This window comes from Egretta garzetta, unplaced genomic scaffold, assembly GCF_000687185.1.
Source record: "Egretta garzetta isolate BGI_Z169 unplaced genomic scaffold, ASM68718v1 scaffold265, whole genome shotgun sequence".
Lineage (NCBI taxonomy): Eukaryota > Metazoa > Chordata > Aves > Pelecaniformes > Ardeidae > Egretta > Egretta garzetta.
This window is the reverse complement of record NW_009259789.1, coordinates 121213-134000: the sequence shown is the minus strand read 5'-3', so window position 1 is coordinate 134000 and position 12788 is coordinate 121213. Positions and strand designations below refer to the sequence as shown.

Genomic DNA, 12788 nt, shown 5'->3' with positions numbered 1-12788 from the left:
GGGGGTCGGGCTCTGCTCCCAGGGAAGGGGCGATGGGACGAGGGGAAATGGCCTCAAGTTGTGCCAGGGCAGGGTGAGGTTGGACATTAGGAAAAATTTCTTCACAGAAAGGGTTGTCAAGCATTGGAAAGAGGTTGAGTCCCCGTCCCTGGTGGTATTTAAAAGCTGGGCAGACGAGGTGCTTAGGGCCAGGGTTTGGGGGAGGGATGGCAGGATTAGGGGAATGGTTGGACTTGATGATCTTCATGGTCTTTTCCAACCTAAATGATTCTATGATTCTATGATTCTCTACTTTGCTGGTGCTTACCTGGCCTCTCTCCTCCAGCTCTGTTAGCATCACTATGGAGCAGGATTTCCACTCCCAGATCATCCTCCAGAAGTCCTCTATCGTGTGCTGCAGCGGTCCTTGGCTGGCGATATAGGAGTCCTTCTGGCGATAACCCTGCAATTTGAAAACAGGGTTAGCAATGAATTGACAGCGCCGAGATGCCAGGAGCAGCACGAGGGACACGGTAGGGTTACCAATCTCAGGGAATTTTTGGGAGCATGATGACTGTCGGTGTGAGTGACCACAGCCTGGGCAGAGGAACATGCTCTCACCGTGGGCTACGTCCTCAAGCACAGGCATGGCCATGCTGCTGCTCAGCAGCTGAGGTGCCATCAGCCAGCGCTTTACCATGGTAGATCTTTGTTTTTAAAGACATGCAGATGGAGGAGGATCATACCCCCTACACATGCATGGCCTTATCCATTTGGTGCAAAAAGATTTGGGTTTCCAGCACTCCCGAGAGATGTTGCAAAGTCTGAGCGTTGTAGCAGAGCCTTGCCTGAGCTCCAAGTACCTCAGGTATGATTTTTACTGGGGATTTTGGGAAGAAGTAAGCAAAACTAGATGGAACTAGATGATCTTGAAGGTTCCTTCTGACCCAAACCATTCTATGATCTATTAAAACCTAATTTTTTTAAGTCTGGGTGACTCTGGCTCTTCCACAACCACAAAGTGCTTCTGTTTCCAAAACCCCTCCGACGCTGCCCTGTGCCCTCGCTGCAGACTGTGACTAAAGATGCTTCGTCATTTGGAGCTTGTCATTTAAGCAAAGTTCAGCAGAGGCAGGAAATTAAATCCTCAACAAAAATTGCTTACGTGACATTTACGCTCTCTGATCTCGATGCAGAACAAGGCGGCTGCCTTGTGTCGGATGCTCACGCAGCCAGAGCAACCCGCGGGGACCCAGCAAAGGGGATTTCAGGGAGCAATTAATTTGGGATGTTATAATTGGGAATATGCTGGTTTTGCTGGTTCAAGCCATGGCACTAATCGTCCTTTGCAGGGGGAAAAAAACCTAAACCTTGCCATTAGGAGATGAAAATAGCAATTGGGCTAGAAAAGAGCAGGGCTCTGTCACTTTGCCAGCGCTGGCATCACTGCACGAAGATAAATACTCATATGAGATGTCCCCCTGAAGTCAACAGGATTACTGACGAGAAAAGGATGTGCAATCACTTACCTCCTCCTCGGAGTGAGGAAAGCACTTAACCTCTCTGCCTTGCCTCCTGCCGTCACCCAGACAGGTATAATGGGATTGACCCGTTTTTCCTCAAGGGTTTTGGGATCCGTGTATTGCTCCATTACCTAATCTAGGGGATGTTTTCTGACCAAATGAACAGCGCCGTATAGCAATCATTTCCATGGCTACGTGCATCCGCTTCTCCAAGGCCATCACCAGAGCCTGGAGTGGCAGGAGTGAGACCAGGATTTGGAGGCTCTGCTCAAGCTCCAGTTCTCCTCTCCCACCATCCGTGGGTCACAAGGAAACTGCATCTACAGAAGGGTTTCTCAGAGAAAGAAACCAGCACCATCCAGTGACACAAAGCAAAGTCAAGTGGGAAGAGCCTCACAAAACCCAGAGAAGAAGTGTTTTGGGACAAATCCTTTCTGTAGGAAGCAGTGTGAGGTGAAGAGTTTCCATTGGGAGAAAATGGAAAGTAGATTAAAGAAGACTCACGTCAATGAAGGAAGCGTTTACGTAGTCTGTGTTCTCTTCACCTCTCTTCACTGGAATGATTACTCGGTTGAACTCATCTGAAACAGAAGTGAAACGATCTGAGTTTTGGGGAACACCTTCAGAGCATGACTCCTTGATAACCATGCATGGCCTTTAGCTGGGGAGTCACTAAGCCCTGGGTGAGAGGACAGAGATATGGGAGGGGGAGTCCTGTGTTTACAGCACCCAACTGGGACAAGGAGACTCAGTTCTGCCTTCTGCCATGCCCTGGTTTGGAGAAGGAGAAGGGGATGCTGAGGACTCCAGGAGCAAGACCTGCTCAACACAGGGACACCCTTCTCCCTTGAGGCAGAAAGCATAAGGCTGCTGAGAAGAAAGTCATGGCAGGGACAGAGCAAGAAAACCCCAAGGCCAGCGTTACATTTGGCCATGAAAAACCACCTGCCCTTGACTCTGCCCTGTCCCTCCATGCTATCCCTGCTTGAGCAGGGGCTTGAACCAGATGATCTCCCGAGGTCCCTTCCAACCTCATCCAGTCTGTGACTCCACTTCTGTGGGCTCAAATGCCTTTCTCTAGACAGCTCCTGAGCACTCACAGAATCCCAGAGTGGTGGAGGTGGGAAGGGACCTCTGGAGGACATCTGGCCCCACCCCCCTGCTCAGCCAGGGCCACCCAGGGCTGGCTGCCCAGGACCGTGTCCAACCCAATTTTGAATATCTCCAAGGAGGGAGACTCCACAACCTCCCTGGGCAACCTGTGCCAGTGCTTGGTCATCCCTGCAGTCAAAAAGTGGTTCCTGATGCTGAGAGGGACCCTCCCGGGTCTGTTTGTGCCCATTGCCCCTTGTCCTGTCCCTGGGCACCACTGGGAAGAGCCTGGCTCCCTCCTCTTGGCACCCTGCCCTCAGGTATGTGCAGACATTGGTGAGACCCCCCCACAAGCCTCCTCTGCTCCACGCTGAACAGTCCCAGCTCTCTCGGCCTTTCCTCATAGCACAGATGCTCCAGTCCCTTCATCCCCCCCCCCGCCCGCTGGCACGGCTCTGTCTAACGCAGCCCAGGACACCGCTGGCCACCTTTGCCGCAAGGGCCCATTGCTGGCTCAGGGACAACCTGGTGTCCACCAGGACCCCCAGGTCCTTTCCAGCTTCCCAGCTGGGTGGCCCCCAGCACATACTGGTGCCTGGGTTGTTCCTCCCCAGGAGCAGGACTTTGCACTTCCCCTTGTTGAACTTCATGAGGTTCCTCCTGGCCCATTTCTCCAGCCTAACTCCTTCCCCACAACCACCCAAAAGGTCCCCTCACCCACCGGGCATGCTTTCCCCAGGCAGACAAACAAGTCTTACATGGAATTATCTGAAGCACCCTGTTCTTCTTCATGTTTGCCGGCAAGTTGCCCGTTCTCATCTTGTCGTTCTGAATTTTGATTGAAGTGAGCTTCTGCAGAGGAAGGAGCAAAAGCAGAGGCAGCTTTCAGAGCCACCCTGTACCAGGCAAGCGCCTGGTGGTCCCAGCACCATCCGAGTGGACCCACCAGGACAAGAACCACGCTCACCTTGAACTCCTCTTCCAGCCCGTTGCTGCTGGTCCCTGGCACTTTGTTGTAGATCTTCTGGAGGTGGATCTCTAACGAGGTCACCTCCAGCTCTGTGTCACCATAGAGATAGTGCTCCAGAAGTGCTTGGTATATGAACACATACTGCATCTGCAAGGGTTGCAGGGAGAAGCCATCAGCCCCCGCTCCATGCTCAGCAAGCGCATCCTGGTGCCCATGCACACGCTGGCTGCAAACCCACCACCCCACTGCCCACCCGTGCTTGCTGGGCACATGGCACCCCTCTGAGACCCCAAAAAAGTGAGTAACAGTCTTCCTGCTGCTGTATGGGGACTGGGACCTTATTTGCTACATGACACAAAGCTGACACGACACAAAACTTTCTGCAAGTCTGGAGAAGAGGAGGCTGAGGGGAGCCCTCATCGCTCCCTACAACTGCCTGAGAGGAGGGGGGAGCCGGGGGGGTCGGGCTCTGCTCCCAGGGAAGGGGCAATGGGACGAGGGGAAATGGCCTCAAGTTGTGCCAGGGCAGGGTGAGGTTGGCCATGGGGAACAATTCCTTCCCCTTGGGGCTGTCAGGGGCTGGAAGGGGCTGCCCAGGGAAGGGGTCGAGTCCCCAGCCCTGGGGGGATTTAACAGCCGGGCAGAGGCGGTGCTGAGGGCCAGGGTTTGGGGGTGGGATGGCAGGGGTAGGGGAATGGCTGGGCTTGGTGATCTTAAGGGTCTTTTCCAACCTAAACAATTCTATGACTCTATGAAGGTTATTAAAAAGAGCAGGACCCAGCGAAAGGCTCACTTGATGCAGGATCCTTCCAAAATGAGGGATGATGCTCAACCCAGACGTAGGCTTTGCTGCAGGCTGGGTACCAAAATGTAACTCCAGCGAGCAAAGCCCAGACCAGACTGCAGCAGCGCACTTACATCTGTTTGTACCATCTGGCAGCGCTGAGCCCGGATCCGGCTCACGAAGCCATAAACGTCCACCTTCCTCTCTGCGTGCATCATGTCCAGCATGGCATCGATGACGATGAAAGTGCCTGTGCGTCCTACCCCGGCGCTGAAAGAGCAAAGGGGACAAGTGGTCAGTGCAGCAGTGTTGGCGTTGGGGTCTCTTGTAGAGCGGCCGGCAGTGAGCCAGATGCTTCCCAGCAGTGAGTAAATAGCAAAATCTGTTCTGGAGATGAGAGAGGTTCTCAGCCTGGTGTTCAGCGTCCCCTGGGATTTGGAGAGAGATGCACACAGCGTCTCCAGCAAACGCCGTGATCAGAGTGCCTGAAGGCACAGAGTGGGGTGAGCCGAAGGAAAAAAAAAAAGGGCTTCTGGAGTCTTATGGGCTGCCTGTTCCTACCAGCTGCCTGCTGCTCCTTCCAGTCACCCTCCATCACGTGAAGGGGAGCCCATGGGGAAGCCTTGCTCCTGTGCTGGTAACTCAACCATTAAGGAGAAGAAGAAAGATGAGGCCAGCAGACGCTACGGAAAGACAAAACTCTTTTGTCAGCTGCCTCCTGAGAAGGAAGCTGGAAAGATGGACTTGGGAGGTGGCAAACATGGTCATCATCCCTGCCTTTAACCATGGGGCTTTCCCTTGCTGAGACGTGGACAGCCTCCCGCAGCGCCCCTAGGCTTGTTGCTGTGCCTGAAACCACTCCACGTGAGCTCAAACACCGTGGTCCCTGCTCCCAGACACGCTGTCAGCTCAGCACTGCCTTCCCACAACAAGGGATGTTGCCCTCTCGTGCCCAGGGCAGCGGAAAGCCAAGGGAGATGCCACCAAAGCCCAGCAGTGGTGTTAAGCTTGGCTCACTCGGCATCCAGCTAACCCAAATGACCACCCAACACAAGTTGTAACACCATCACATTGCTGATTTCAAGAAGTTCCTTCCATTCACATGCATTTTTTTGAATGTTCCCATGTGGAACATTCATATTTAAGATGGGGAAGTTAAATAGAAATAATCAAAAAGGCCTGACAGAAAAAAAAATTCCTTTTAGTATTCAATAGGAGATGCTTTCCAAGCGACCCAGGAGAGGCAGAGGTCAGCATGACCAGGACGTACCTGCAGTGCACTACGATTGCTCCTGCGTATTGGGGATTACATGTCTTCACCTTCTTCAAGAACTTCAGCATCCCGATGGGAGTGAAGGGGACCCCAAAGTCGGGCCAGCTGGTGAAGTGGAACTGAGTCACCAGGCGCTGAGGCTTCTTGTTGGTGACATCACCGACCTGAAGGGGAAAGGTGTATTCAGGTTAATGGTAAATACTGGGATTTCCCTTCTTTCCCCAAAAGCAAAGGCAGAGAGGGAGCTACAGCCCCAAGCCTGAGCTGGGCGGCTGGAGAAGCGCTAGCATCCACAAGCTGAAAGGGCACAGATCCAGGCTCCTGGGCCAATTAGTCGCTAAAAGCATGACATTTTAACCACCAGGCATCACACCCCGCATCCTAGGGGTGAGAGATGCCAGCCCAGCCTCGGCTGTGGCTCCAACCTGGCAGATGCTGCCGTATTTCATTCCCAGCGAGCTCAAACAGAAGCCGCCGTTCCATCCTTTCCCACACCTCTGCCCACAGCATCCTCAGTTAAAGGCAGGGGAGGAAACCACCCACGTCCAGGCTGTTGGAGTGAAGGGTGAGGCTCAGGAGAACCCCACTCAGGGTCCAGACAGGTTTTCAATCGCCAGCTCTTTCTTGCCTGCCTCCGAGAGCAGCAGGAAAACAAACAGAGTGACTAAAGCATCCAGAGCCTCCTCGGAGGACAAGAAAACGTAGTGACAGATGGGAAAGTAATCAAAACCAACGCATACGGCACTGGATTTTGTCTTGGCTCGTGGGATAAATCTGATTATTTGCAGGCATTAAGTATCTGTGGGTGAGAGCAGGAACCGACACTGGTAACAGCAAGTGCTAGAGTACCACAGGACTGAATTTCAGCCTTGGCATCCCTCAGCTTCCCTGCTTTCAGTACAGCCGTGCTGGTACCCACTGGGAATGGGCTCCCAGGTGTTTAAGGTGAGTAAAGTCTTAATAGCTCTGGTTAAAGATGGACACTGGGGTCAGTTCATCCCAACTCTGGTCTCACGGCACCTTGGAGGAGTCGAGGAGCACACCAGTGCCTGTTGGATGTCCAGTGTGGAGAGGGGAGGGATGGGATGGGATGGGATGGGATGGGATGGGATAGGATGGGAGACGCAAGCTCTGGCACCTGCTGGATGCAGAACTTCCGCACAGTGTAATCCACCAGGACGGTCACATCCTCCACGGACACTCGGATATTCCCATAGGTCCAGCAGCCCTGATCCGGCCAGTATTGAGCACATTTACACTGTGGGGAGAGAAAACGGGCGCAGGTGAGCTCCGGTCCCTTGCAGGCCTGAGACCAGCTCCAAGATGTGCCCACGGGCACAAGATTTGGACAAAGCTGGGTTAGATACCAGCCCATGAAGCCTTCTGGCACCTACCTCTTTCCTCTCTTTCAGGTTGGTCACCATGACAATTGTCGCTGTGTTTTGCTCCCAAATCATCCTCCAAAAATCATTCACGGTTTCTTCCTTTGGTCCTAAGGGAAAGGTAAAAAGAAATACGGTCTTTGGGATCAACCCCTCAAGTGCTGAGACCCAAAACCCAGCATATGAAGTCACACGCTGTGGATGATGCAACACATTTTTTGCCAATAGGTGTCAGCACAGGAGGTGTTTTGGTGTCTGGGGATGTCAGCTAACCCAAGGAACAGTCCTATCACACAAGAGTTTGGCTTTTTAGATACGTTTAATGATGAGAAATTCCATTTTTAGCCCAAGAAGGGGCAATCAGATAAACACAGCATGGAAATGATTTGCCCAAGGTCACCCAGGGCAACTGTGGTCATCACAAGTAGCTGTCCCCGAGCCTTGTGCTTTAACCCATGGGATCCCATTTCAATATAGCACAAGAATAGTTACCTGCTGGCCAACAGACAAGGAGCTGATTCAGCCTAGACCTCCCCTGACAAGCCTGAGGCTAAGGGCGAGCCAAGAGAAGAGCAGAGCCAAAGCTTTACCCCAGCCTGGTATCGCTGACGGACCTGATCCAGCCTTCCTTCTCCAGCAAGAGCCAGGCAAACTGGCAGATGATGTCCTAACCCATTGGCAAGTCAAGAGTGGAAATGCAGAACACCTCCCATGGGCAGGTAACCCCCTTTTGATGACATGAACTGCCCTGCGAGTGGGCATCTTGGTTTAAGGGATGTGTTTGGACAGGTACAAGGAAGGCAAGAGAGCCAGAGGGCTATGGAGGGTGCATACAAGCTGGTGATGCTCTGGCTGGGGGCAGCTGAGCTTGGGAAGACTCGTGATGCTTGTTGCTCTCAATAGCTGATAGTCCTGCCTCCCCTCTGAAAACCAGAGAGAAATTTCTCTCCAAGGGCACAAGCTCACGTTCTTGCCTGCCAAGGTTTAAAAAGGAGCAGAAATGAAACCAGACCAGCGCGGTGCTCTCTGTAATAACAGATTTGGGGCATTTAATTAAGCAGCTCACTGGCAATACTTCCAGGGATCACGAACACCTGCAGCTGTGGGCCAGGGTGGAAGGACAAGGCTCAAGGCAGAAATGCTTTGACACCCTCCAGCAATTGGTATTGCACAGGTAGGGCTTCTCTTCCTCCCTCCACACATCCAGCACTGGTCTTTCACTGGGAAAACCATTTTGGGAACAAACTGTGGACCAGCCAAGCCTCCTTTTGACCAGGGGAGCTCTGCAAGGCGCTGTGCTGTGGTTAGACCAGCACAGCTTTGCAGAGCAGAAGGACCCCAGCCCGACTGCCACCAGACAGAGCTACAGGGACAACAGAGCGCTTACCTTGTGCAGCAATGAACTTGTTTTTCTCTTGGTACCCCTATAGAGAAAAGGAGGAAAAGAAAGACAAATGAAAAGATCTGTCTTTTTCTAACTCAAGAGTCATGGAGTGCAGCTACATCATTAATAAACAGAGATGTCACAAACAGCTCCAACAGCGGGACAGAAATAATGGAAAATCCCTGTGCAAAGGGGATTGGCTCAGAACAACACTCCCCACGCTCATGTAATGCAGGAACGACCCCAGTCGTTGGCACAGAGCACTAATGAAGGGGTACGGAACAGCCCTTCTGCTGGGGTCAGACCCTGCGTCCAGAGCATGACGTGAAAATCAGCATTACCCTTCTGGAGATGGGGCTGTTGAACTCATGGGGATTGATTTTGAGTATTTCCTATTGGCCATTTATTTATTGGTGAAGAAAGGAAAAAGCTCTTTTGGGTCTTGCTTTTCTTCACATGCCTCCATCTCTCTCAAAGTCTACTTCTTCGTATTACCCTTCCAACTTATTTGAGCTATATGGCGATAACCACATCAGACCCATCTCCTCCTAGAAGCAGAGCAGGGCAATGTTGCCTCTATTTTAGCTGGGTTCCTTGATTTCTTTTTCATCCCTTTCATCCCACATCCAGGCCTGCCAGATGGGAAGTACCGATGATTAACCAGCCACACCACTCATCAGCCGTTAATCAGAAATCCCCAATTCCTGCAGGAATGGTTCCCAAAGCCCTTCCAAACCAGCCAGCTCGGCTTTGCAGCACCCCAAGGAGTGCAAGTGCTTTTCATTATTTTAGAAGTGAGGAAAAGAGAGGTGGGAAGAGTTGGGACTGTGGCAAAGCCGTTGAGCCAAGGGCAGAGCTACAGCTAGAAGTGGAGTTCCAGCTCTCAGCCTCTTTACTCCAACCATGCTTGTCTGGGCTCAAGGCACAGAGTGAAGCACGGTGGGCTCTATCGTGGCCACGCAAAGGTTATGAGATCAAAACCCAGCGTCATTTGTTGCTCCAGAGGAGATGAGGAGATGTTAATGTAGGAGGTAGTCTTTTAACCATCCTCTCCGAGGCACAAGTCACAGCTCATAAAGGCCCCACGCTCCTGGTGGGACCAGGCACCACCGGCCGGGGCGCAACCGGTGGGGATTTCCCCTTTGAACCCCAAAACTCACATTAATGAAGGAGGCGTTGATGTAGTCGGAGTCAGGAACTCCCTCGACAGGAGTCAGGTGAACCCTGGAATGATCATCTGGAGAAAAATGAAAACTTTGCATTAAAAACAACTCCCTCCACATAGCTGATACCTGACATAGCGAGAAAGCCGGGTGTTGGAGCGGAGCCCGGGCTCGCTGACTCCCCTGCACAAACACCTTTATGCCCCCAAATTCTTCTTGCTTAAGCCTGGACAGGCGCCAGACCTCGCCCAAGGAGGTTTTTCTTCTGCAGAGCGCACGCATTCGAGGAAGCCCCCAAGGCAGCCCACTACTCCCTGCCATCCAGCAAGAGCTGGCCATTTCGGCATTTCCCATCCATTTAATTTTCCATGGCCTCCCAGCTGCTGACGGCTCCAGGGAGCTCCTCCCAGTAGGTATCTAAAGCTAAAGCAGATGCACCCACCCATCTGGGAGGTGAAATGAGCTCAACCATGTCCTTGCTCATCCCAAAAACAGGAACAGGGAGCCCCAGCAGCAGCACCGGCCGTGCCCCACCCTGCCCAGTGTGCTCTGATACCTACATGGCAAAATGTTCACGTATCTGTTCTTCTCCTTGTTCTCCTCCTTGGAAGCAGCTTCACATGTGGCCTGTATGGGGCACGCTGGGAGAGCCTGCAATGGCAGAAAAGGGGCTTTTCCATGATGTTCTTACTCATGGCACAGCAGTAACCACAACGCAATCAGCACGTCGGCACACGCCACAGCCGGGCATGCCATCGGAGGGTGGTTGTGCTCTGCTGGCCTCCAGGAGGTAGGTGATGCAGCAACCCCTTTGGACGTGTCCCTACCACCCACACCCCTCATCTCCACTCCAGCACCAGCTCCTTGTCCCCACTGAGCTCCAGGTGACCATTGAAATAGCTTGGGCTGGACCAAGGAGAGCAAATCCCTTCTGAAATGTGGTATCTGGAGTCTCAGGACCCACGAACACAAGGTGGCAGCAAAGCCTCTGACACCAAACCCACCAGCCCAGCAACCAAGGAGCTCACTTCTGCCCATGGAGGCTGCTGCTGAGATTTCCTCTGTGAACAGTGACACTAACCCGATTAAACCCCCTGCGCCAAGCCCCCATCACCCGAGCACACCCAGCGATGGGAAGGAGCACCCATGCAGGGAGTCATTCTCCATCTGGTGGCACTGGGGACCTGCAGGTTGGGGGGTGCTGGGGTCACAGGCGATGCTGTGCTGGTCACAGCAGCCAGGTTTCATGCTTGAGCAGAGGAGGTACTTCCCCAGCACCGTTATTCCACATCTTTTTTGAATAATGAAGAGGATGAGAAGGTATCAGAGGGATTCACCATCCCTTCCATCTGACAGGACAGACGTGCTTCAGCAACGGAAGTCTTCAAAGCAATTGAGTATTTATAACCTGACACCCCCCCCTCCCCGGGCATTCATTGCACCTATTTAGTTTCATCGAAGCATGGCCAGGAAGGGCATTGAGTTGTGCAACAACAGCTGGAGAAAGTCAAGTGGCTTTTTTTTTAATCTTCTCATCGCCCTCACATTGCTGTACCATGCCTCGGACCTAAGGTTTTATGTATTTGCAGATGACACCTTTGCAGCGCAGACAACCAGATCAACAGTGGATTTTTCTTTCTTTAATTAGGCTGATGGAGAGTCCAGGGAGCTCAGCATCTCCTAGGTTACATGCTGTGACACTCCAGCCACTTACTTAACTTTGACGCTTCGTCATGACTGCTCTGCCTATTTTCGTATTGCCAAGGTGAAACAGGTTTATTGTCACAAGAAGTCGCAGAGCTCAACAACGTCAGGAGGAGGTTGCAGCCATCTCAGTAGAGATGCTCCAGTGTCGTGGGATAACCACAATACCTGAATTATTACTCACTGTTGAAGGCCAGCTGTTGCCCTATAAATTGCCATCATTCTGTTTCAGAGTTAACAGCTCATTGAAATAGATGGGGTCAGTTCTGTTTCTCTGTCAGAGCTCTGGTTTTGGCTGTTCGGATTTAAGCCATGAAGATCAGGAGGAGGGAGGCAGCGCCTGCGAGGAAAGCAGCAGGCCTGGAAGCTCTGGAAGACCCCAAGGCATCCAGGGTACTTCCCAAACCCAGCCAAACGTAACCCCATAGTGCTGCTTGCTAGAAAACCTCTGCTTTCTGCAGTGAATGTGAGGGGTAGTGGCTTGCCCACCATCACAGTGGATTTAGGACCAGAATCAGTCCTCCCACCTTGCAGCCCTTCGAGAAAGCCCCGAGGACAGGGCAGACCATCATTCCCCTCCATGACGCTCCCAGATAAGCTCTTCTGAAGCACAGCATCCAGCACCAGCACCATTATTTTATCGACTCAGTTGGGTTGATGTGCTGTCCCTAAGCTAGGTACCACCACACACTGCAGCTCCTTGCTGATGTACCACCCGTTTCGTCCCTGCTCTACAAAATGAGACCAGCTTTTTCCCTGCTGGGCATCGTAAGCCCGATGCCGAGAGCAGCCTGTGGGATTTAAGGGCAAGAAGCAAAAGCACTCACGTTGAACTCCTCCCGAAAGAGCTTGTTGTCATCTGCCATCCGGCGGTTGATCTCCTCTTCCAGCTTATCGACGGGCAGAGGCGGATATTTACGGTTGGTGCTGGGGGAGCGGGCGAGCAGTGGCATGCTCTGCGGCTCTGCAACGACACCCGTGCATCAGAGGCGCCCACCCCATTGCTCCCTGTGCCCAGCACTCATCCATGCCCAGGTGGGCACAGGGACCTCACCCAACCTGGGCTGCTGGCTTTTAGGGCCAACTTGCATCCTCACTGTCCCATATTTTCATAGAATAGCTTGGGTTGGAAGGGACCTTAAAGATCATCTAGTTCCAACCCCCCTTTCATGGGCTAGGACACCTTCCACTAGATCAGGTTGATTCAAAGCCCCGTCCAACCTGGCCTTGAACACTTCCTGGCCTTTTGTTCTTCCTACAGATGGTGCACAAAAATTTGGGGATGCTACGGTAACGTGAAACTCTTTCAGCACCCTGTGGCAGAGCATTACTCTGTTGTAGAGGCAAGACAGGGCAATGAGGACCAAGTCTAACAGCCTCACGCAATGCTTTGGGCTTGGGGAAGAGTGGCTGGAAAGCTGCCTGGCAGGAGAGGACCTGGGGGTGTTGGTCGACAAGTGGCTGAATATGAGCCAGCAGGGTGCCCAGGTGGCCAAGAGGGCCAGCAGCATCCTGGCTTGGATCAGGAGTGGTG

The 12788-nt window shown here is 52.7% G+C and overlaps 1 protein-coding gene across 4 annotated transcripts in view; it reads right to left on the bottom strand.

Annotated features, from left to right (window-relative positions):
- PTPRA (protein tyrosine phosphatase receptor type A) overlaps window positions 1-12788 on the bottom strand; it is a 69098-nt gene that overhangs the window by 3589 nt on the left and 52721 nt on the right. For all 4 annotated transcript variants that reach the window (XM_035895057.1, XM_009639547.2, XM_035895058.1 and 1 more), the window contains 12 exons: window positions 12082-12218; window positions 10111-10201; window positions 9548-9624; window positions 8391-8427; window positions 7016-7113; window positions 6760-6879; window positions 5619-5785; window positions 4483-4618; window positions 3562-3711; window positions 3353-3446; window positions 2007-2083; window positions 308-442 (listed from right to left, as the gene is read on the bottom strand). In XM_035895057.1, coding sequence (XP_035750950.1) covers window positions 308-442; window positions 2007-2083; window positions 3353-3446; window positions 3562-3711; window positions 4483-4618; window positions 5619-5785; window positions 6760-6879; window positions 7016-7113; window positions 8391-8427; window positions 9548-9624; window positions 10111-10201; window positions 12082-12218 — 1319 coding nt within the window. The remainder of the gene's footprint in view (window positions 1-307; window positions 443-2006; window positions 2084-3352; window positions 3447-3561; window positions 3712-4482; window positions 4619-5618; window positions 5786-6759; window positions 6880-7015; window positions 7114-8390; window positions 8428-9547; window positions 9625-10110; window positions 10202-12081; window positions 12219-12788) is intronic.